The 14646-nt window shown below is 32.9% G+C and overlaps 2 protein-coding genes and 1 non-coding gene across 7 annotated transcripts; 1 reads left to right on the top strand and 2 right to left on the bottom strand.

The window, feature by feature from the left end:
• Nucleotides 1–584: 584 nt before the first annotated feature.
• LOC7465107 (uncharacterized) lies at nucleotides 585–3394 on the top strand. Its single transcript, XM_002298314.4, has 4 exons — nucleotides 585–959; nucleotides 1160–1263; nucleotides 2864–2993; nucleotides 3126–3394. Exons 1-4 carry the CDS (start codon nucleotides 834–836, stop codon nucleotides 3162–3164), a joined length of 399 nt encoding a protein of 132 aa, XP_002298350.1. The 5' UTR covers nucleotides 585–833; the 3' UTR covers nucleotides 3165–3394.
• Nucleotides 3395–4376: 982 nt separating this feature from the next.
• Nucleotides 4377–7304, bottom strand: LOC7485698 (PGR5-like protein 1B, chloroplastic). Of its 5 annotated transcripts, XM_052446383.1 has the most exons (8): nucleotides 6978–7304; nucleotides 6809–6871; nucleotides 6634–6720; nucleotides 6172–6409; nucleotides 5530–5603; nucleotides 5264–5362; nucleotides 4677–4753; nucleotides 4377–4506 (listed from the first exon to the last, which is right to left on the bottom strand). In XM_052446383.1, exons 1-8 carry the CDS (start codon nucleotides 7218–7220, stop codon nucleotides 4497–4499), a joined length of 891 nt encoding a protein of 296 aa, XP_052302343.1. In that variant the 5' UTR covers nucleotides 7221–7304; the 3' UTR covers nucleotides 4377–4496. The 5 variants fall into 5 exon arrangements, 3 of the variants coding, with proteins under 3 accessions (XP_052302343.1, XP_024449368.1, XP_052302345.1); XR_008057075.1 differs by having other exon boundaries at nucleotides 4677–5362; XR_002979890.2 differs by lacking the exon at nucleotides 4377–4506 and having other exon boundaries at nucleotides 5538–5603.
• A 5841-nt stretch (nucleotides 7305–13145) lies between these two features.
• TRNAG-UCC (transfer RNA glycine (anticodon UCC)) lies at nucleotides 13146–13217 on the bottom strand. The gene has a single exon. It is a non-coding gene; the product is annotated as a tRNA-Gly (tRNA).
• Nucleotides 13218–14646: the final 1429 nt, after the last annotated feature.

The following is a 14646-nucleotide window of genomic DNA, read 5'->3' as shown; positions in this document are numbered from 1 at the left end:
ACCAAATACCTTAATCTGACTTAGCTTTATGGCCTAACAAACATAAAATTTAATAGATCCGCTTCAAGTAAAAAAAACAAATTCAAAATTGATTTAGTTTGATGTAATTAATTTGAAAAGTCAACCCAGTACCTAGTTGATCATAGGTTAAAATCTGAATAATTTTTTTTAAAAAAAGTTATTTAAAAAGTTATTTGTTTTGTTTATTTTTAATTAGTTTCACTTATCTACTCAATCTTGAGACTATGGTTCAATAATTGATATGTTTGTTTTTATATTTAAAAAATTATTTTTGAAAATTTATGAGTTTTTTTTATTTTAAATTATTTTTTTTTATGATACTGAATTGTTTTAATATATTATTGTTAAAATAAATTTTAAAAAATATAAAAATATTATTTTAATATATTATTAAATAAAAAATACATTAAAAAATAATCGCAAATTACGGTAAAATGGAGAAGCTCTTTAATTTCATTTTATTGGTTAGAAAAAGTAAAGAAAGAAAAAAGAAAAAGAAAGAAAGAATTGAAATCGTAGTGAAAGTGAAAGAGCACGCGCAGTACGCAAAGACATATATATATATAGATAGTCTCGATCTCAGACGCTGACTCCAATCCTTCCCCTTCTTCATCGTAGATCTCTAATTTCTATAATATATTAAATAATATGATAATCAAATCACTCTCTATCTCTATCGTCTGAATCAAAATCCAACCCTAATTAAAGCTTGTCCAGTGCCGCTACTGATAATTCGAATACACAAATCATCATCTGTTGTTGTATCCGACAAAAAAAGTTCGATTCGTTAATTGAGGAGAGGAGTAGCAACAATGAAGGAAGGGAAATCCTCTGCTAAATTGAACAACAACAACAATCAACAGCAGCAGCACCAAAATGGTCACTTGTCTCCTTTCAAACTCGCCAAATTGTTGGATCCTGAAGCCTCTTGGGATAAGGTACTCCTCTCTTAATATTTCAATGCAACCCATGCACACATACAGTACACTCCTATGTAATTTAGTTTAATGTTACTCAAAACCTTCTTATTATTAGTATTATTATTAATTGATCTATGAATGAATTTGTGAGTAGAAATAAAAAGAATTTAGTTGTTAGGAATAGTTAATTCAATTATACGATGCTACACTGACTACAGGATCAATTGGGAGATGTGTTGCATTGGATTAGGCAAGTCGTCGCCCTCGTTTGCGGATTACTATGGGGTGCCATCCCTTTGGTCGGCGGTATTTGGATCGCCCTGTGAGTTTTTTTTTTCCTTTCATGTTCGTCATCTTTCAGTTTCTGAATTCTTGCACATATTTCATAACCAAGCTTAAGTGAATATGTTGATGTAATAATGCTTTCGTTCATGTATTTTATACCCGGAAATATTATGAGTGGCTGATTCATGTATACACGTGCAGGAATTGTCTTATGCTCTTTGTATTCTTGGTATCAATGCTAGAAAAATCGGCATTTTAGTGTTAATTCTTTTGTTGGTTATTACTCAATTGTTATCTCTGCTACGCTATTTCCTTATAGCTTAATGGCTGTGAATGCCCTTTTCCTTGTTCTTAACATAGCAATTGAATACATCCCTAAAAGCCTGTGTAAGCGCTTCTAGTCGAAGTACTGATATGACTGTTACCAATAGTAGTTTGAATATAGACAGACATTAGTAGTGCTGTAGATGAATCTAGCTACTCTAGCTTCATGTTAATCCTGGAATTTGAATAAGTTATCTGTTTTAGTTTGAACATCTTTGAAGCTCTACATGCAAAAATTACTGCAACAAGCATGCATATGGAATGTGCAGGACTGTTGTCCTCTAAAGAACACTAGTATTGGTATCGTATTTTAATTAGCGACCATGAATAGCTGGACACTGAAACCTGTGTGAAGTACCTAATTTATTTTTTATCGATCTCAAAGTTGTACATTTCCTTCTATTGCTCTGAAGTTACACCTAGGTTGTGCAAAACTAAGCTTGTTAATGTTTAATACTTCAGTATTCTTTGTCGAAAAACTTAATTACTTTCTGTGAAATGATCTATGGAAAAAGCTTAGTTAGTGCCAGGGCATGATAATCTTTGCTGTTAACTGTGTAGTTGGAGTTTGACTTTATCATGTTCTATAGGAGTAGCTTTTACACGACTAGTGTGACTAATCAAAGATGCAAAGAAGGATAGGGTGATCAATGGTGTTTTGAGACACGCTAGTTGTATGACCTTTTCTATGGATGGTTCTTGCAAATAAGAACATGGTCACTGGTGAGAATTAGTAGTTTTGAAGTGAAGGGGCTTTGCTGAACTATTAAAGAGGTACCTTTATGTGACATGTGGTTCCTTTCACTGTGTCCTCCCCCCAAACACTTAATTTCTTTTAATTACTATTTTTTCATTAAAAAAAGGGAAGTTTAGAGGTACTTTCTCTGTCCATTCTTTTATCTACCGGAACTGAAAAATTGGATGGACAGCATAGCAAGGGACTGGGATTATATGCATTATGATGAGATTTCTTGCTGTTCAGGAGATTTTGTTCTCTTAAAGAAGAAAAAGGTTTATGAACGCAACACAGAGTGTTAGCCTTGTCAACTTTATGTTGGTTTATTCTAAATCCAGATTAGAGGTGTTCATATGACAAACTTCCTTCTGATTTAAAATGTGCCGGCATCCTGTTTTTGTTTGTGAGAATTGATGGTTTTGATATTGTTTTCATATTTCCAGAGACACACACAAATAGATATAAGCTGATATTGAACGTGCAGAATTTTGTTGTGCTGAGTTTCTAATTTTGAAATCTTCTATTTTTCATTGGCTAAATTCTTTGCTAATATTCGTGTGCTGATTTTGGTTGACAGTTTTCTGTTGATATCCTCTGGGATTATATATGTTTATTATGGGATGATATTAAAGATCGACGAGGATGATTTTGGTGGTCATGGAACTCTACTCCAAGAGGGGCTCTTTGCTTCTATCACTCTATTTCTGGTACTTCTGCTATTTCCAATTATTTCTTTCTTTTGAAAATAGGACTGCCTTCAAGAACAAAAGGTTAAAAGAAGGAAACCTTAGTTGGTTTCATGACTAACACACCCAGCATCATCTTTTTCTGTTTTACAGCTATCGTGGATTCTAATGTACAGCTTGGCCCACTTCTGATTGGCTCCATACACCAATCTGGCTGCCACTGTCTCTCCATCTTTAAGCAATGTTCGTACTCTCTTAATTACATGCACCAGGCACCATTGCTCATGCCCTGAGAACAATGAGAAAGTTCCTTGCTCTTATCCTGTTATCTTCTTTTAATTGTGCAACTGCAACGTCATTTTGCGTAGCATGAATATGCTAGCTTTTGATTCATGGTATTTATTTGAAATTTTCTTCATAAACTTCCCTATAGATGCGATTCAAGATTTGAACACCTGACGATCAAAATTGTGGTGTGGCAAAGACAAATAAACTTGCTAGCAAAATTCTGATGGACTGCACTGGATTAGAATTAAACCAAAAATTATTTATTTCCTCAAGGAAAGGGAATTTTAGATACATGTAGAACTAACTCATGGTTTTTTGAACCTGGCTGCATTTCAAATCCATGGAATGTTTACTGTTCCAAGCGTATTGCATATTATGAGTGAGTATATGGAGTTACCTTCTTCCTTACCACTTGCTACTTTCTATTCTTGTTATGTTCATTTTTAGTAGAATTTTTTATTTTTTTAGTTTTGACAGATTATAGTCGAATTCCGCTTTTCTTGTTCTTGCTAAGAAAGAGTCGATCACCTTGCAGCAGTTCTGTATGTGACAAGAATGCCTGACGTCTTGCCCTTTTGCGTTGCTTCTCTGTTTTTTTTTTCCTCTCTCTTTGCTTTGTAGGTGAAATGTGTGAATGTACAAGGGAACTTGCCTCTTGTAAAGAGGCTCTCTATCACCAAAGCTAATTTGCTTTTGCAGAAATATATATTAAGTAGCTGTTCTGAACCCAAGCTGTTTATTTGAGCCAATTTTAATTCATTCTAGGCTAAAGTGTTGTCAACTAAAACCTGCGAACCCAGGCCGTTTATATGAGCCATTCCACCAAGGGCATAATATAGCTGAAATAATATAAATTGTCACCTCGGGGAAAAAAAAAGAAAAAAACAGAAAGAGGAACCAATTCCATCTCGCTCAAAAAATCCTAACCCATCCCGTATTCTCTTGGCTAAATATGTTCCAAGCATAATAGACCTGCTCCGCTTTGGCTTTGGATATAAGCAATAACGAATCGGGTTCAGTGCTGCGTGGCTGTTCTTTCTTGCACACTGTTTTCTTGGATAGCATCAACGTGATGTTTATAGCAGTTCAAACGCCACCCAGATGCCAAAATGACCATTAAGATAGAAAGCGGGTTTTATTATGATCTTGGCATGAAGTAAAACTCAAAAATCCTTGGGGTTCATTCAAGGCTCCTTTGCTTTTCCTTTGAAGCTCTGTTCAATAAGCTTACGACCTTCAGTCATTTCTACAATAGCAAACGGGGTGCAGTCCATCGACTTGTAACAGGTTATCTCAGAATTGTTTCAATTTAGCCACAAAAACGAGAGAATATATATAAACAAAAGGAGAAGAAAGAATCATGATTTGGTGCAAAGTCGCTCCAGAAGACATCTATTAGCTAGGCTGAGATCTTACTTCCATCTCTGACGTCTTCGCGATACCAGGTATATGCGCCCATACACCCACTGTCTACCTACTCTCGAAGTGGTTTGCTGCAAAAGCATAACAACCATGTGAGTCGGATAATTGCTTTGTATAGCAATTTTAGTAAGCGCAGAAATAGAGTGGTAGCTAGTTTATACAGGTTCAATACTGCAAAACCTTGCCGCGATTAAACAAGAATATAAAACTTCAAGAAATACCACAGCTATCTTAGGACTATAGTATATGCCAAGTCTCTGAAACACTTCTAACTACCCAAGAATGAAGGTAGTTGTTTGGTGTAAAGCTACAGGTCTTGGTGGAAGCTCAGAACCTGATGCAAAAATTAACAAGGAAAGAATGGTTCCAATCCTCTACCCTAGAGCTCCACATCCAGTGCAACCATATTTGAGCAATAGCCCTCTGGGAGAATATGCAAAATGCAGTACCATGTTTTGTCTGTTCTCCTTGTTAGGTCAAGAAACTCTAAAAAAATAAGCTAGTCTCACAATCGAGATTTGCATATTTAGCTCCATGAACAAGAAACACAAGAATAATTTTGGCATCAGAAGATCAATTACCTCAACCTTGGTGCGGAATTCAAGTAAACTTTCACATACATGACAATCTGCTCTATGTGGGGAGTCGTTAGATTGATCTGATTTCACAAAGGCAAATACCTGCATGAAGACACCAGAATCAGTGAGAGGAGGAACTTTAGAAATTGATCATTTTTGTTAGTTGGATACAGCTGAATACATTTCCATAGAATTTTGGAAGAAAAATAAAGTGGAAGCTTCCAAACGTTTTCATATTTAACATAAGACAATATTTTTTTAATACAAACCTCCTCACCACAATTTGGGCATGCTCCCTTGAGTGCCACCAAGTCATTCCTCCAAAGGCCTTGTAGCACCTTGACTGTGAACATGGATGCTTAAGTAAGAAACCATATTTTGAATAAAGTAAGAGAATCAAGATATTTTTCCAAATAAAGATCTATCTTCTCCAATTTAGGTTTGTAATGTTCAAGGTTTAACTAACAAATCCAGTGAAAATTATAAAGCCTTAAGGCTTTTAAACACACAGAGAGGCTCGTATGAATATACGCTGTAGTATTTCCTTATCATGTTGCCTGTTTCACTTGTCCAGAATACGGTTGAGAATTTGTTCCATGCACCTTAAGAATGGGAATGAAACAGTAAATAATAGTACAGGCAGCTCAGCAGGCCAATCAAAATTTGAACTTCAAGATTGATCCCTAGCAGGGCAAAGTTTCAAGATTTGAGTATCCTATTCAAGATTCATCTGACATCATTAAGGATCCTATAAAATGGGGGTTAGGGCTGTAAGGTGACAAATTGAAAAGGGCCCTTGTTAGAAGGGGTAAAGTGTCCTTATCCTTGAAAAATATCTTAAAAGCTCAATGTTTCACAAAATTTCTTGATTACTGGATTGCAATTGGATCAGTTGAGTTAAAAGTTGTTACCTGAAGCCGATGCAATTGGATAGCCGATCAAAGAACCCACTGCCATAAATAGAATACCATTAACCGTAGCAAGAAACCCAATTATAGGTGCCTGGCTGCCATGGGCTATCCCTGAGCCAAATGCATCTTGGTAAGCTAGGCCAACTGTGTAGATTATGGGAAAAGCACACGCTGAACTGCCAATTGTAAGAAAGAGGACCCAAATGCTTGCTAGTGCAAATGCCTGTGATATATCTTCCTGCCCTACAGCCATGTCAATCAATCTTCAAGTGGGGAAAAAAAGGCCAAGCTGCATCTCACCAACTAAAATGAATAAATAACATCTAGACAGAGATGGAAAGATCCTTCAGAATTATCCTTTCTGGAGGGCATAATCATGCCAATCAGCAGAGCGCTTGCCTTGCTTAATGGGCTATTTATATGCATTATTATAGTAAACAAAACGATTCAACAGCTCATTACCTCAGCATCAGAGTAAGTGGACTGTCGTCTAAGACTGCAGCGAGGGTACTTGACAACAGATTTGGAACCATACCACCGCAATTTTAACTGCTTCAAACAATTGTTGGGGTAAGGAATTCGAGTGTTGTCGAAACCCAAAGTTCGATTCACAAACGTATGTGATCAAATTTATTACCTCAACTCTATCAAACATGTCATCTACTATCAAAGGTTTACCACTGTAATATGCATCCCGTGCCTAAAACAAACCATCAATTCAATATGTCACCCAGTCAGCCCATTTCTTCTCCACACAAACTTTCAGTTGTAAAAATCAATTTCCAAATTGAAGAAATGTTACTTACTTGACAATAGAGAGCTTCAAGGGTATCTTGGCTTGCAGTCTCGATTGGGCCAACGAATATGCAAGACGGTCCTTCCGGTGAAAGTGCAACCTCGCGTGTACTAGACACTCCATTGCTATTCATCGCAGAGATGCGAGGCCAACAAAATGAAGCACCCCCACCTCCACCCCAAGTTCTGCTAGCTCTGTTTTTCGATGATAGTTCGATCACGTGACGAGAGATGAATGTGCACGTGCCTGCCATGCTACTCTTTTCTGACTGCTGTTGCAGAGAGTGTTAATAACACGAGGCTCTGCTTTGGTGAAATGGTTTGTGGCTACGGAAGGAACTGGGCTTTTAAATAGCTGATATTTTTTCTTATGACGAGAATGCCCCCTTTTTGTGGCTCTGGTTCGTTGGTTTATTTGTGACGTCTTAAATATCTGGCTAGTTCGTCAAAGATCCACTATTGTCCGTATTAATTTACAGCTTCTGAATAATGTTTTTTTATATTATAAGAAATTTTATCTACCGTAATAATCAACAGTAATTATTTTTACAATTTAGTTTTTAAATTTTGTTTCTCTTCAATTACATCTTTTTGTGCCCAAATTCATTATCAATTTATCAAAAAACTTTAAAGAGGATTATAATTGAAACAAAAGGGACCGAAGTATGAAACAATAACAAATTGGATGGTGATTTCAAAAATAGGTTGAAAAATTCACTTTGATTCTCTTACTATTTAAATAATAACATTTCGGCCCTTAATATTTCAAAAACTCAATTGTGATACAAAATTTTATTTTTTATTTTATTTTTCAGCTCATGATTTAAGAAATAAAGTGACAGAATTATAGTGCATGAGAAAGAGTCTTGATTAACATCGATTTTAGCTAAAAAATATCGATTTTGGTGTTAACAAGTTTCATTTGATGATGAAAGCTCCACTTTTAGGTGTTCTTTTACCTTTTCATTGACTGACATAGTAGATTTGAGCTTGAGAATTTTTTTTTTCGGGTTGATTTTGAATTTTTAGGCTATTTTTAGGCCATTAATGGGTTTGATAAAGTGAATATTGTGTCTTCTAGGTATTTTGAAAAAAAAAAGGTTGGATATTGAGTTTTCAGGCAAAAAATCAATAGCCAGAATTTCTAGCAACCCTCGGGTTATCTGAAATTGGGCCAACAAGCGAAGCATCACTTGGTTTTTTTTTTTCTTCCAAAAAAATAAGGGATGGATGATAGGTCATTCGCCCATTAAAAAAGAAAAAACACCATCTCGGGCACACGAGCTTGGGCTAAAAGGCTTACACGACTTAATTTTTTGAAGACTAGACACGCTAGGCCACCTAGGCTAGGCTTGTGTTTCTGGGCTTTTTTTGTGTCTATTTGTTTATTTTTCATTTTATTTTTTCCTTTCAATTTAATCATTTTAAGGTTAAGTTTTTTTTTTATTGCTTGTCTTTTTTTTTTAACAATTTTAATAAGATATTAACAAGTTTTAATGATTTTTTTAATAGAATATCCTTTTATTTTTACTTAGTTTACGAATAAATTTTCAATATTTTTTCCTCATGTTATATGACATTCTTCCTGTATAGCTCTACTTAATTTTTTCTTTAATTTTATTCAGTCTCTTTTCTATGCATGTTTTTTTATTTAATTACTATTTTATTAAATAAAACATTGGTTCCAGGAAACAAAATTATTATATATAATCAAATTTATGACCTTAATCAAATATATAACACCCTCGTATACTTATTATGCGGATACATAAGATAATTAATATCATATCACATAAAAATCATGAAGATTTTTTTTTCCAACTTTGGACAACTTATATTCACTTAAAACTTTATTCATAAATGTTCATAATATTTTTTGACCAAATAACATAAATATATCTTTGACACATTGCCACAATGAAAAAAATAAACCTAAAAAAGTAAAACATTAAAATTTTCATCACATATTTCAAATAAAAATGCAAACCACAAGTTCATACATTAATTGTATAAAGTTGATGTCATTATAATCTTCATAACTTTTTCAATAATAAGAATAACATTAAACCACAATAGTTTTATAATTTATTTGGTACAATCCTTCAAGGTTAACAAAATAACATAAACATAAAAATCCTAGAACTAAAATTAGGGATCATGCCAATCTAGTTTTGAGGAGTATACAGAGAACCTGTCAAAAATAAACATATTCCCAAATAAAAATTTAGAATAAAAATTGCATCATTACATCATGACATTAAAAAATTGTAAATAAATTTAAATTTCATTTAACAAATTTCACATAGACTTCATTATTATATCTTTCACCATAAACATATCCCCTACAATGCATACCATTCATTAGTGGTAGTAATTTACCAATCAAATCCTTTTACTCCAAACAATTTACGTATAAGCCCAAACTTTTGGGCTAACTTTTTTTATATAGCATTAAACTTTAAATGTTGTTTTCCACACAAGAATACTAAAAAGGTAAACTTAACATTAAGGATTATCATGACCAACCTTTCATAAACCTCATTTAGAGGCTCGTTAATATAAACAACACCTCACCCTTAATTTCACCTGGCTTTCATGCCTAAGGCGTATGTCCAACACTTTCTCGGTCTCTACTCATGAGGCTAACTATAAATTTTTCGTTACCCCTACACTTGTGGTCAGTACATCAATTTTAGGATAAAAGCTTGAAGTTAACAACTTTAGAGCTCCACTCTTGTGGTCAACTCTCATGCATAAAATGCATCCATCTTACTCTCCAAGGGACTTCGACCTTAGCCCCATACAAATGGCTGACTATTATACACACAATCCATACGCACTTGTATCTGTAATTCAAATTTATTCAGCTAAACCTCACTCACGGGGTTGACTATTCATTCAACCACCCAAGTATTTTATAAGTAATAATTTATCAACCTAAGCCTAAGCCCTACTCATGTGGCTGACTTATGCTTACAATACTTATCTAAACAAATCTTCACATTGAGATTTCATGAGCATTTATCATTCCACAACACATATTGTACAAATCAACAATCATAATATTGAAAACACATCTTATAATAATTTTTATAAATTAAAAAGATTGAGGTGTCAAGCACCTGCCCGCTCCTCTCTAGTCCTGTTCCACTTGCTTGGGGTCTTATAGTCAATGCCTCGCTTGCATCACATTAAGTCTTACATCACATTATTTCCTTAAAAATATTAAAAATGCACATCTCTAAAATCTTTTAACACTCGAAGTATTTGTCACTCATGAATATAAGTACCTTTACATCCTTACACATAATTTTTCATCTCTTAACGTTTCAACATATGAAATGTCATCAAGCAAGCTAATTTCATGCATACACATACATTATGTTTTTTTTTTCCACATAATAATCACCCATATCTTTTAAATAACTTAAAAGATTCAAATAAAAACCAAGAAAAGATCAAAACACAAAATTAAGCTACCCCAAAACAGTAGCCAAAGAGCCAAAATGGTCTTGTTGTTTTGAGAAATGGTCTAACTATTTCTCAAATAGTTCTAACTATTTCTTAAAACAGCTCGCCCATTTTTGCTACTGGAAAATTCCTCCCTTTTTTTTTCGGTTGAAATCTTCACTCTTGAAACCAACTTGGGTTTTACCTTCAAAATCAGTCCCTAAATCATACAAGTTACATACGTAACACATTAAAATATGAATTTTTAACAGAACAACACTCCATTTCTCTAATTTTTAACATTCAAGAACTCATTTTTCCTTCAAGTTTTTTTCATGCAAAACTCAATTTCATCATATTCCTAGTGTTATACAATCATGATCATGCATAAGATCACACAAAGATCACACCTAGAATTTTCCCTAAATTAACCGATTTTAATTAGGGTTTCCACCATTGGATTTCTCTTCAATTTGTTGTTTAATTCTCCTAATCATTTCTTATTACATCATTATTTCAGGGAAGCTCTACAAAATATAATAAATTTTCCTCAATTACATGAATTCTAGTTTTACAGACAAGATCATGGCTTTTCCCTTTCTCTTCAGAATTGAGTAAAGTATAAGAATAAGAACGTTAATGCATGTTACCAAATAGTCTTGAATTCACAAGATTACTTATTGAATATTTTATTGATTGATTTCCCCTTCTTCTTCTTTCAACTTTTCTTTAATTTCCTTGAATCCCCTATTATTTTCTTGATTCTTATGTACTTAATTCTTTTACTCCTAATTTTTCTTTTTTATTTCTCTCAATTCTTTGTTCTAGCGTGTTCTATCTCAAAATCAATAGGTCATAAAGAGAGTTCTCCCCTCTTATTCTCCTTTTATTTTTAGAGTGACGGTTCCTCTCTTTTCCAAGAGAGACAATTATTATTATTATTATTATTTCTTTTTTTGGCTTATTTTATTTTTAACCCTTGAGTTTCCTACTTCACAATTAGGATCCTCCACTCCTAGGTTAAATCCTAGTGTTCCACCATAATCCATTTTCTTTATAAAATTTCAGTCCTCTTTTTTTTTTTGAGGGATTTTACAAAGTATTTATATCCCGAGACTAAAAAATAAAATAAAAATTAATTTTTATACCACAATTGATTTTTTGAAATATTAAGGGACCGAAATGTTATCATTTAAAAAGCAAGAGGATCAAATTTACTAATTTTTTCTTTTTAGTCTTAATTTATCACTAATGACCTTTTGTTTTATATTTGTTGTCACACATAATTCTTGATTTATGTAATAAAATGAATGCATGAGTTTTTTGATTTATAATTGGGATTTTTTTTATGTAAAGAAACATGTCGACAAAGCTTAAATTGATAAAAGAAAAATAAAAAGTTAGACAATAATAAAAGCAAAAAAGTTGAGAGAAATAATTGGAATAAAAAGCCTGATTTTGACTTGAAAGTTGATAAATCAAAAATTCATCAGGTGAATGTTTTTTTTTGCCAAAAATAAAATGCTAAAGCTTGTTCATATATAAGATCTGATTCCTTCATTAATTTCATGCAGAATAGTTTGAATAATGGTTAGAAAAATGACACATATTTTTATTCAATTTCATATTTTTGGAGAATGAAATTAATAAGATGAAAAGAAATTATAATTCCTAACTCAATTCAAGGGAGTTGGTTCTTTTCTCCTCATCAATACCCCTCTCTTAGGCCCCGTTTGTTTGCTGGAAAGTAGTTTCCTTTTGAAAAATGAATTCCGGGAAAATGAATTCCGAGAAAGTGAATTATTTTCCGATGTTTGATAGTATAATGGAAAATAAGTTGGAAAATATTTTCCAGTGTTTGGTTATGTCATGGAAAATGAGCTAGAAAATAACTTATTAATGTTTTATTTTTTTCAAGTTTATTAAAATAATAAGGAATAAATCTTACAAATTAAAAAGTTGAATGAGAATGAAATTGAAAAAAAATATAATTTCATAAATTATCTCAAATAAAATAAATAATAATCAAAATAATAGAGATCAAATCTAAAAAATTAAAAATTAAAAGATGAAGAAATTAAAATAATAATAATTAACATTTCATAAATTATTTTAAATAAAATAAATAACAATCAAAAGAATGAGGATCAAATTTGATAGATTAAAAATTTCAATTAAAAAATGATAAAGGAAAAGCAATTAACAATTATAAAAAGGAGGACCAAAATTAATATAAAAATTAAATTCTAAGGGATGAAATTGAAAAACAAATATTCAAAACAAAATATATATATAGCAATCAAAAGTTTGAGGACCAAATTTGATATAATCAGCAAATAATATGACATTTCTAAATTTTTCACAACTTCCGGAAAATGTTTTCCGTCTAAAATATAAAAGGAAAACATTTTTCTGGAAACCATGCCAAATTTTTCTTTAATTGAAAAGTGTTTTTCGTTGACCGAAAATATTTTCCGTTGACCAACTTTTCTAATGACAAACAAATATAGAAAAGTTTAGAAAATAGTTTTCCGAAACCAAACATAGCATTAAAGATTTTTATATGAATTATTTCTTTCTCCATTTGATTTTAGTACTTAAATATCTTTAAGAGATGTAATCAAAACGAACGAAATAGAGGTTTTGTACAAACTATAGCCTAAATATCTCTTATTTGGGGATTGCCATTTTTGGACAAAACAACTTAAAATAAAAACTTGAATTGTTATTGCGTTTGCCGGGAGTCGAACCCGGGTCTATTGCTTGGAAGGCAATTATCCTGACCGTTGGACTACAAACGCTTGTTATTCCTTTTTATTTTAGGTAAATATATAATGAGTTTAAAACGTTTAGCAAGTCTCATGAGCTGTATTGGCATGAGAATCACCATATTCTCCGGTGAGGGGTGTGTTTTTTTAATGAATTCCAGTGAGTTGTTCATAGTCATATAGGAGAACGAGAAAAAAGTTATTTTCAATCAAAATGTTGTTTTAAATTTTGTTCGTATTTTTATTTTCAAATCTGAAAAAACACTGATATGATATTTTCTTCCGGCAAAAATCAATTTAAAACAGGTTAAATGCAAAATCAAACACTTAATTTCAGACCACAAAAGCTCCTCAAGAGCTGAAGGGGGTGGCTTACCCACTCAACGATGGTAGCCCAGTGATAAAAGTTTGGGACCAAGAGGTTTGCTCCCTCTGTGGTCTCAGGTTCGAGCTCTGTGGTTGCTCATATGATGGCCACTGGAGGCTTATATGGTCGTTAACTTCAGGGTCCGTGGGATTAATCGAGGTACGCGCAAACTAGCCCCGACAACCATGTTAAACTAATTTTTTTTTTTATTATTCTTGCTTAAGCATCTAAGAGTGAAGTATCAAGATGAATCTTGTTTAATAAGAAGCCATTTTTGGGCCTTGCAATGGTGTGGGGACTAGCGATGTACCCACCGCGCTGAGCCGAGAAATAAAAGTTCTCTCACAGAGGACTTGCACGACAGATTCTGTCCCCAATGACCAATTGCAATGTTCTTGCCAAGCCCTGGAGGCCAATCTTGGTGGCAAAATAAGCTACAACAACATGAACCGCCTACCTAAAAACAATCCTGCGTTTGTTCGAACCAATGTTAGCAATCGGCGTTTTCTCCTTGCAGCCTGGCACTGGTCAATAATGTCACGACGGATAGAATCTGGGAGGTCGGGTCTCCGCCCACTTGCGGAAGAAACCAAGCTAGAACCGCCTTTGCAGTCTTCTCATCTTGTTTTGCCTTTGAAACACTGTCGCTTGACGGATGGAATTATGCTGGATAGGGTATTGCATAATTATTAAGTAAATATATAAATTTTCATGAAAGATTGAAATACAATCTTGACATCCGTACTAATCGTAGATAAAAACCATACTTGAATTAAAAATATATAAAACACTTACCTGATAAAGCTATTAAAATATTATAAATATAAAATTCTGTTGTTGTTGGGATAAATCTTTTATTTTAAAGTTTTATTACTCGTGCAAAAAGTTTTCTTGAATTTCAAAAATACTAGGTATTGATTTGGAGTCTGTTAATTAATTCTTTTTTGTTACCAGTTTAGTGATTAGTTAAAACAGACAGTACATTACAATTTCTAGGAACATGTCTTAATCCATAATATGTCTTTTTTTAGCCACTTTAATTTTTTTTTTGGCTAAAATTTAAGTGACTGTTGCTTTATCTATTTCCATTCCAAA

The sequence above is a fragment of the Populus trichocarpa genome, chromosome 1 (genome assembly GCF_000002775.5).
Source record: "Populus trichocarpa isolate Nisqually-1 chromosome 1, P.trichocarpa_v4.1, whole genome shotgun sequence".
Taxonomy (NCBI): domain Eukaryota; kingdom Viridiplantae; phylum Streptophyta; class Magnoliopsida; order Malpighiales; family Salicaceae; genus Populus; species Populus trichocarpa.
This window is presented reverse-complemented; position numbering and strand designations above follow the sequence as displayed.

Coding starts and splice junctions, on each gene's coding strand:
- LOC7465107 (XM_002298314.4), top strand. CDS start 834: ATGAAGGAAGGGAAATCCTCTGCTAAATTGAACAACAACAACAATCAA. Junction 1,264..2,863: donor GGCGGTATTTGGATCGCCCT/GTGAGTTTTTTT, acceptor TTTGGTTGACAG/TTTTCTGTTGATATCCTCTG. Junction 2,994..3,125: donor CTTCTATCACTCTATTTCTG/GTACTTCTGCTA, acceptor TCTGTTTTACAG/CTATCGTGGATTCTAATGTA.
- LOC7485698 (XM_024593600.2), bottom strand. CDS start 7,220: ATGGCAGGCACGTGCACATTCATCTCTCGTCACGTGATCGAACTATCA. Junction 6,721..6,808: donor ACATGTTTGATAGAGTTGAG/GTAATAAATTTG, acceptor TGTTTGAAGCAG/TTAAAATTGCGGTGGTATGG. Junction 5,604..6,171: donor TCCAATTGCATCGGCTTCAG/GTAACAACTTTT, acceptor CCATGTTCACAG/TCAAGGTGCTACAAGGCCTT.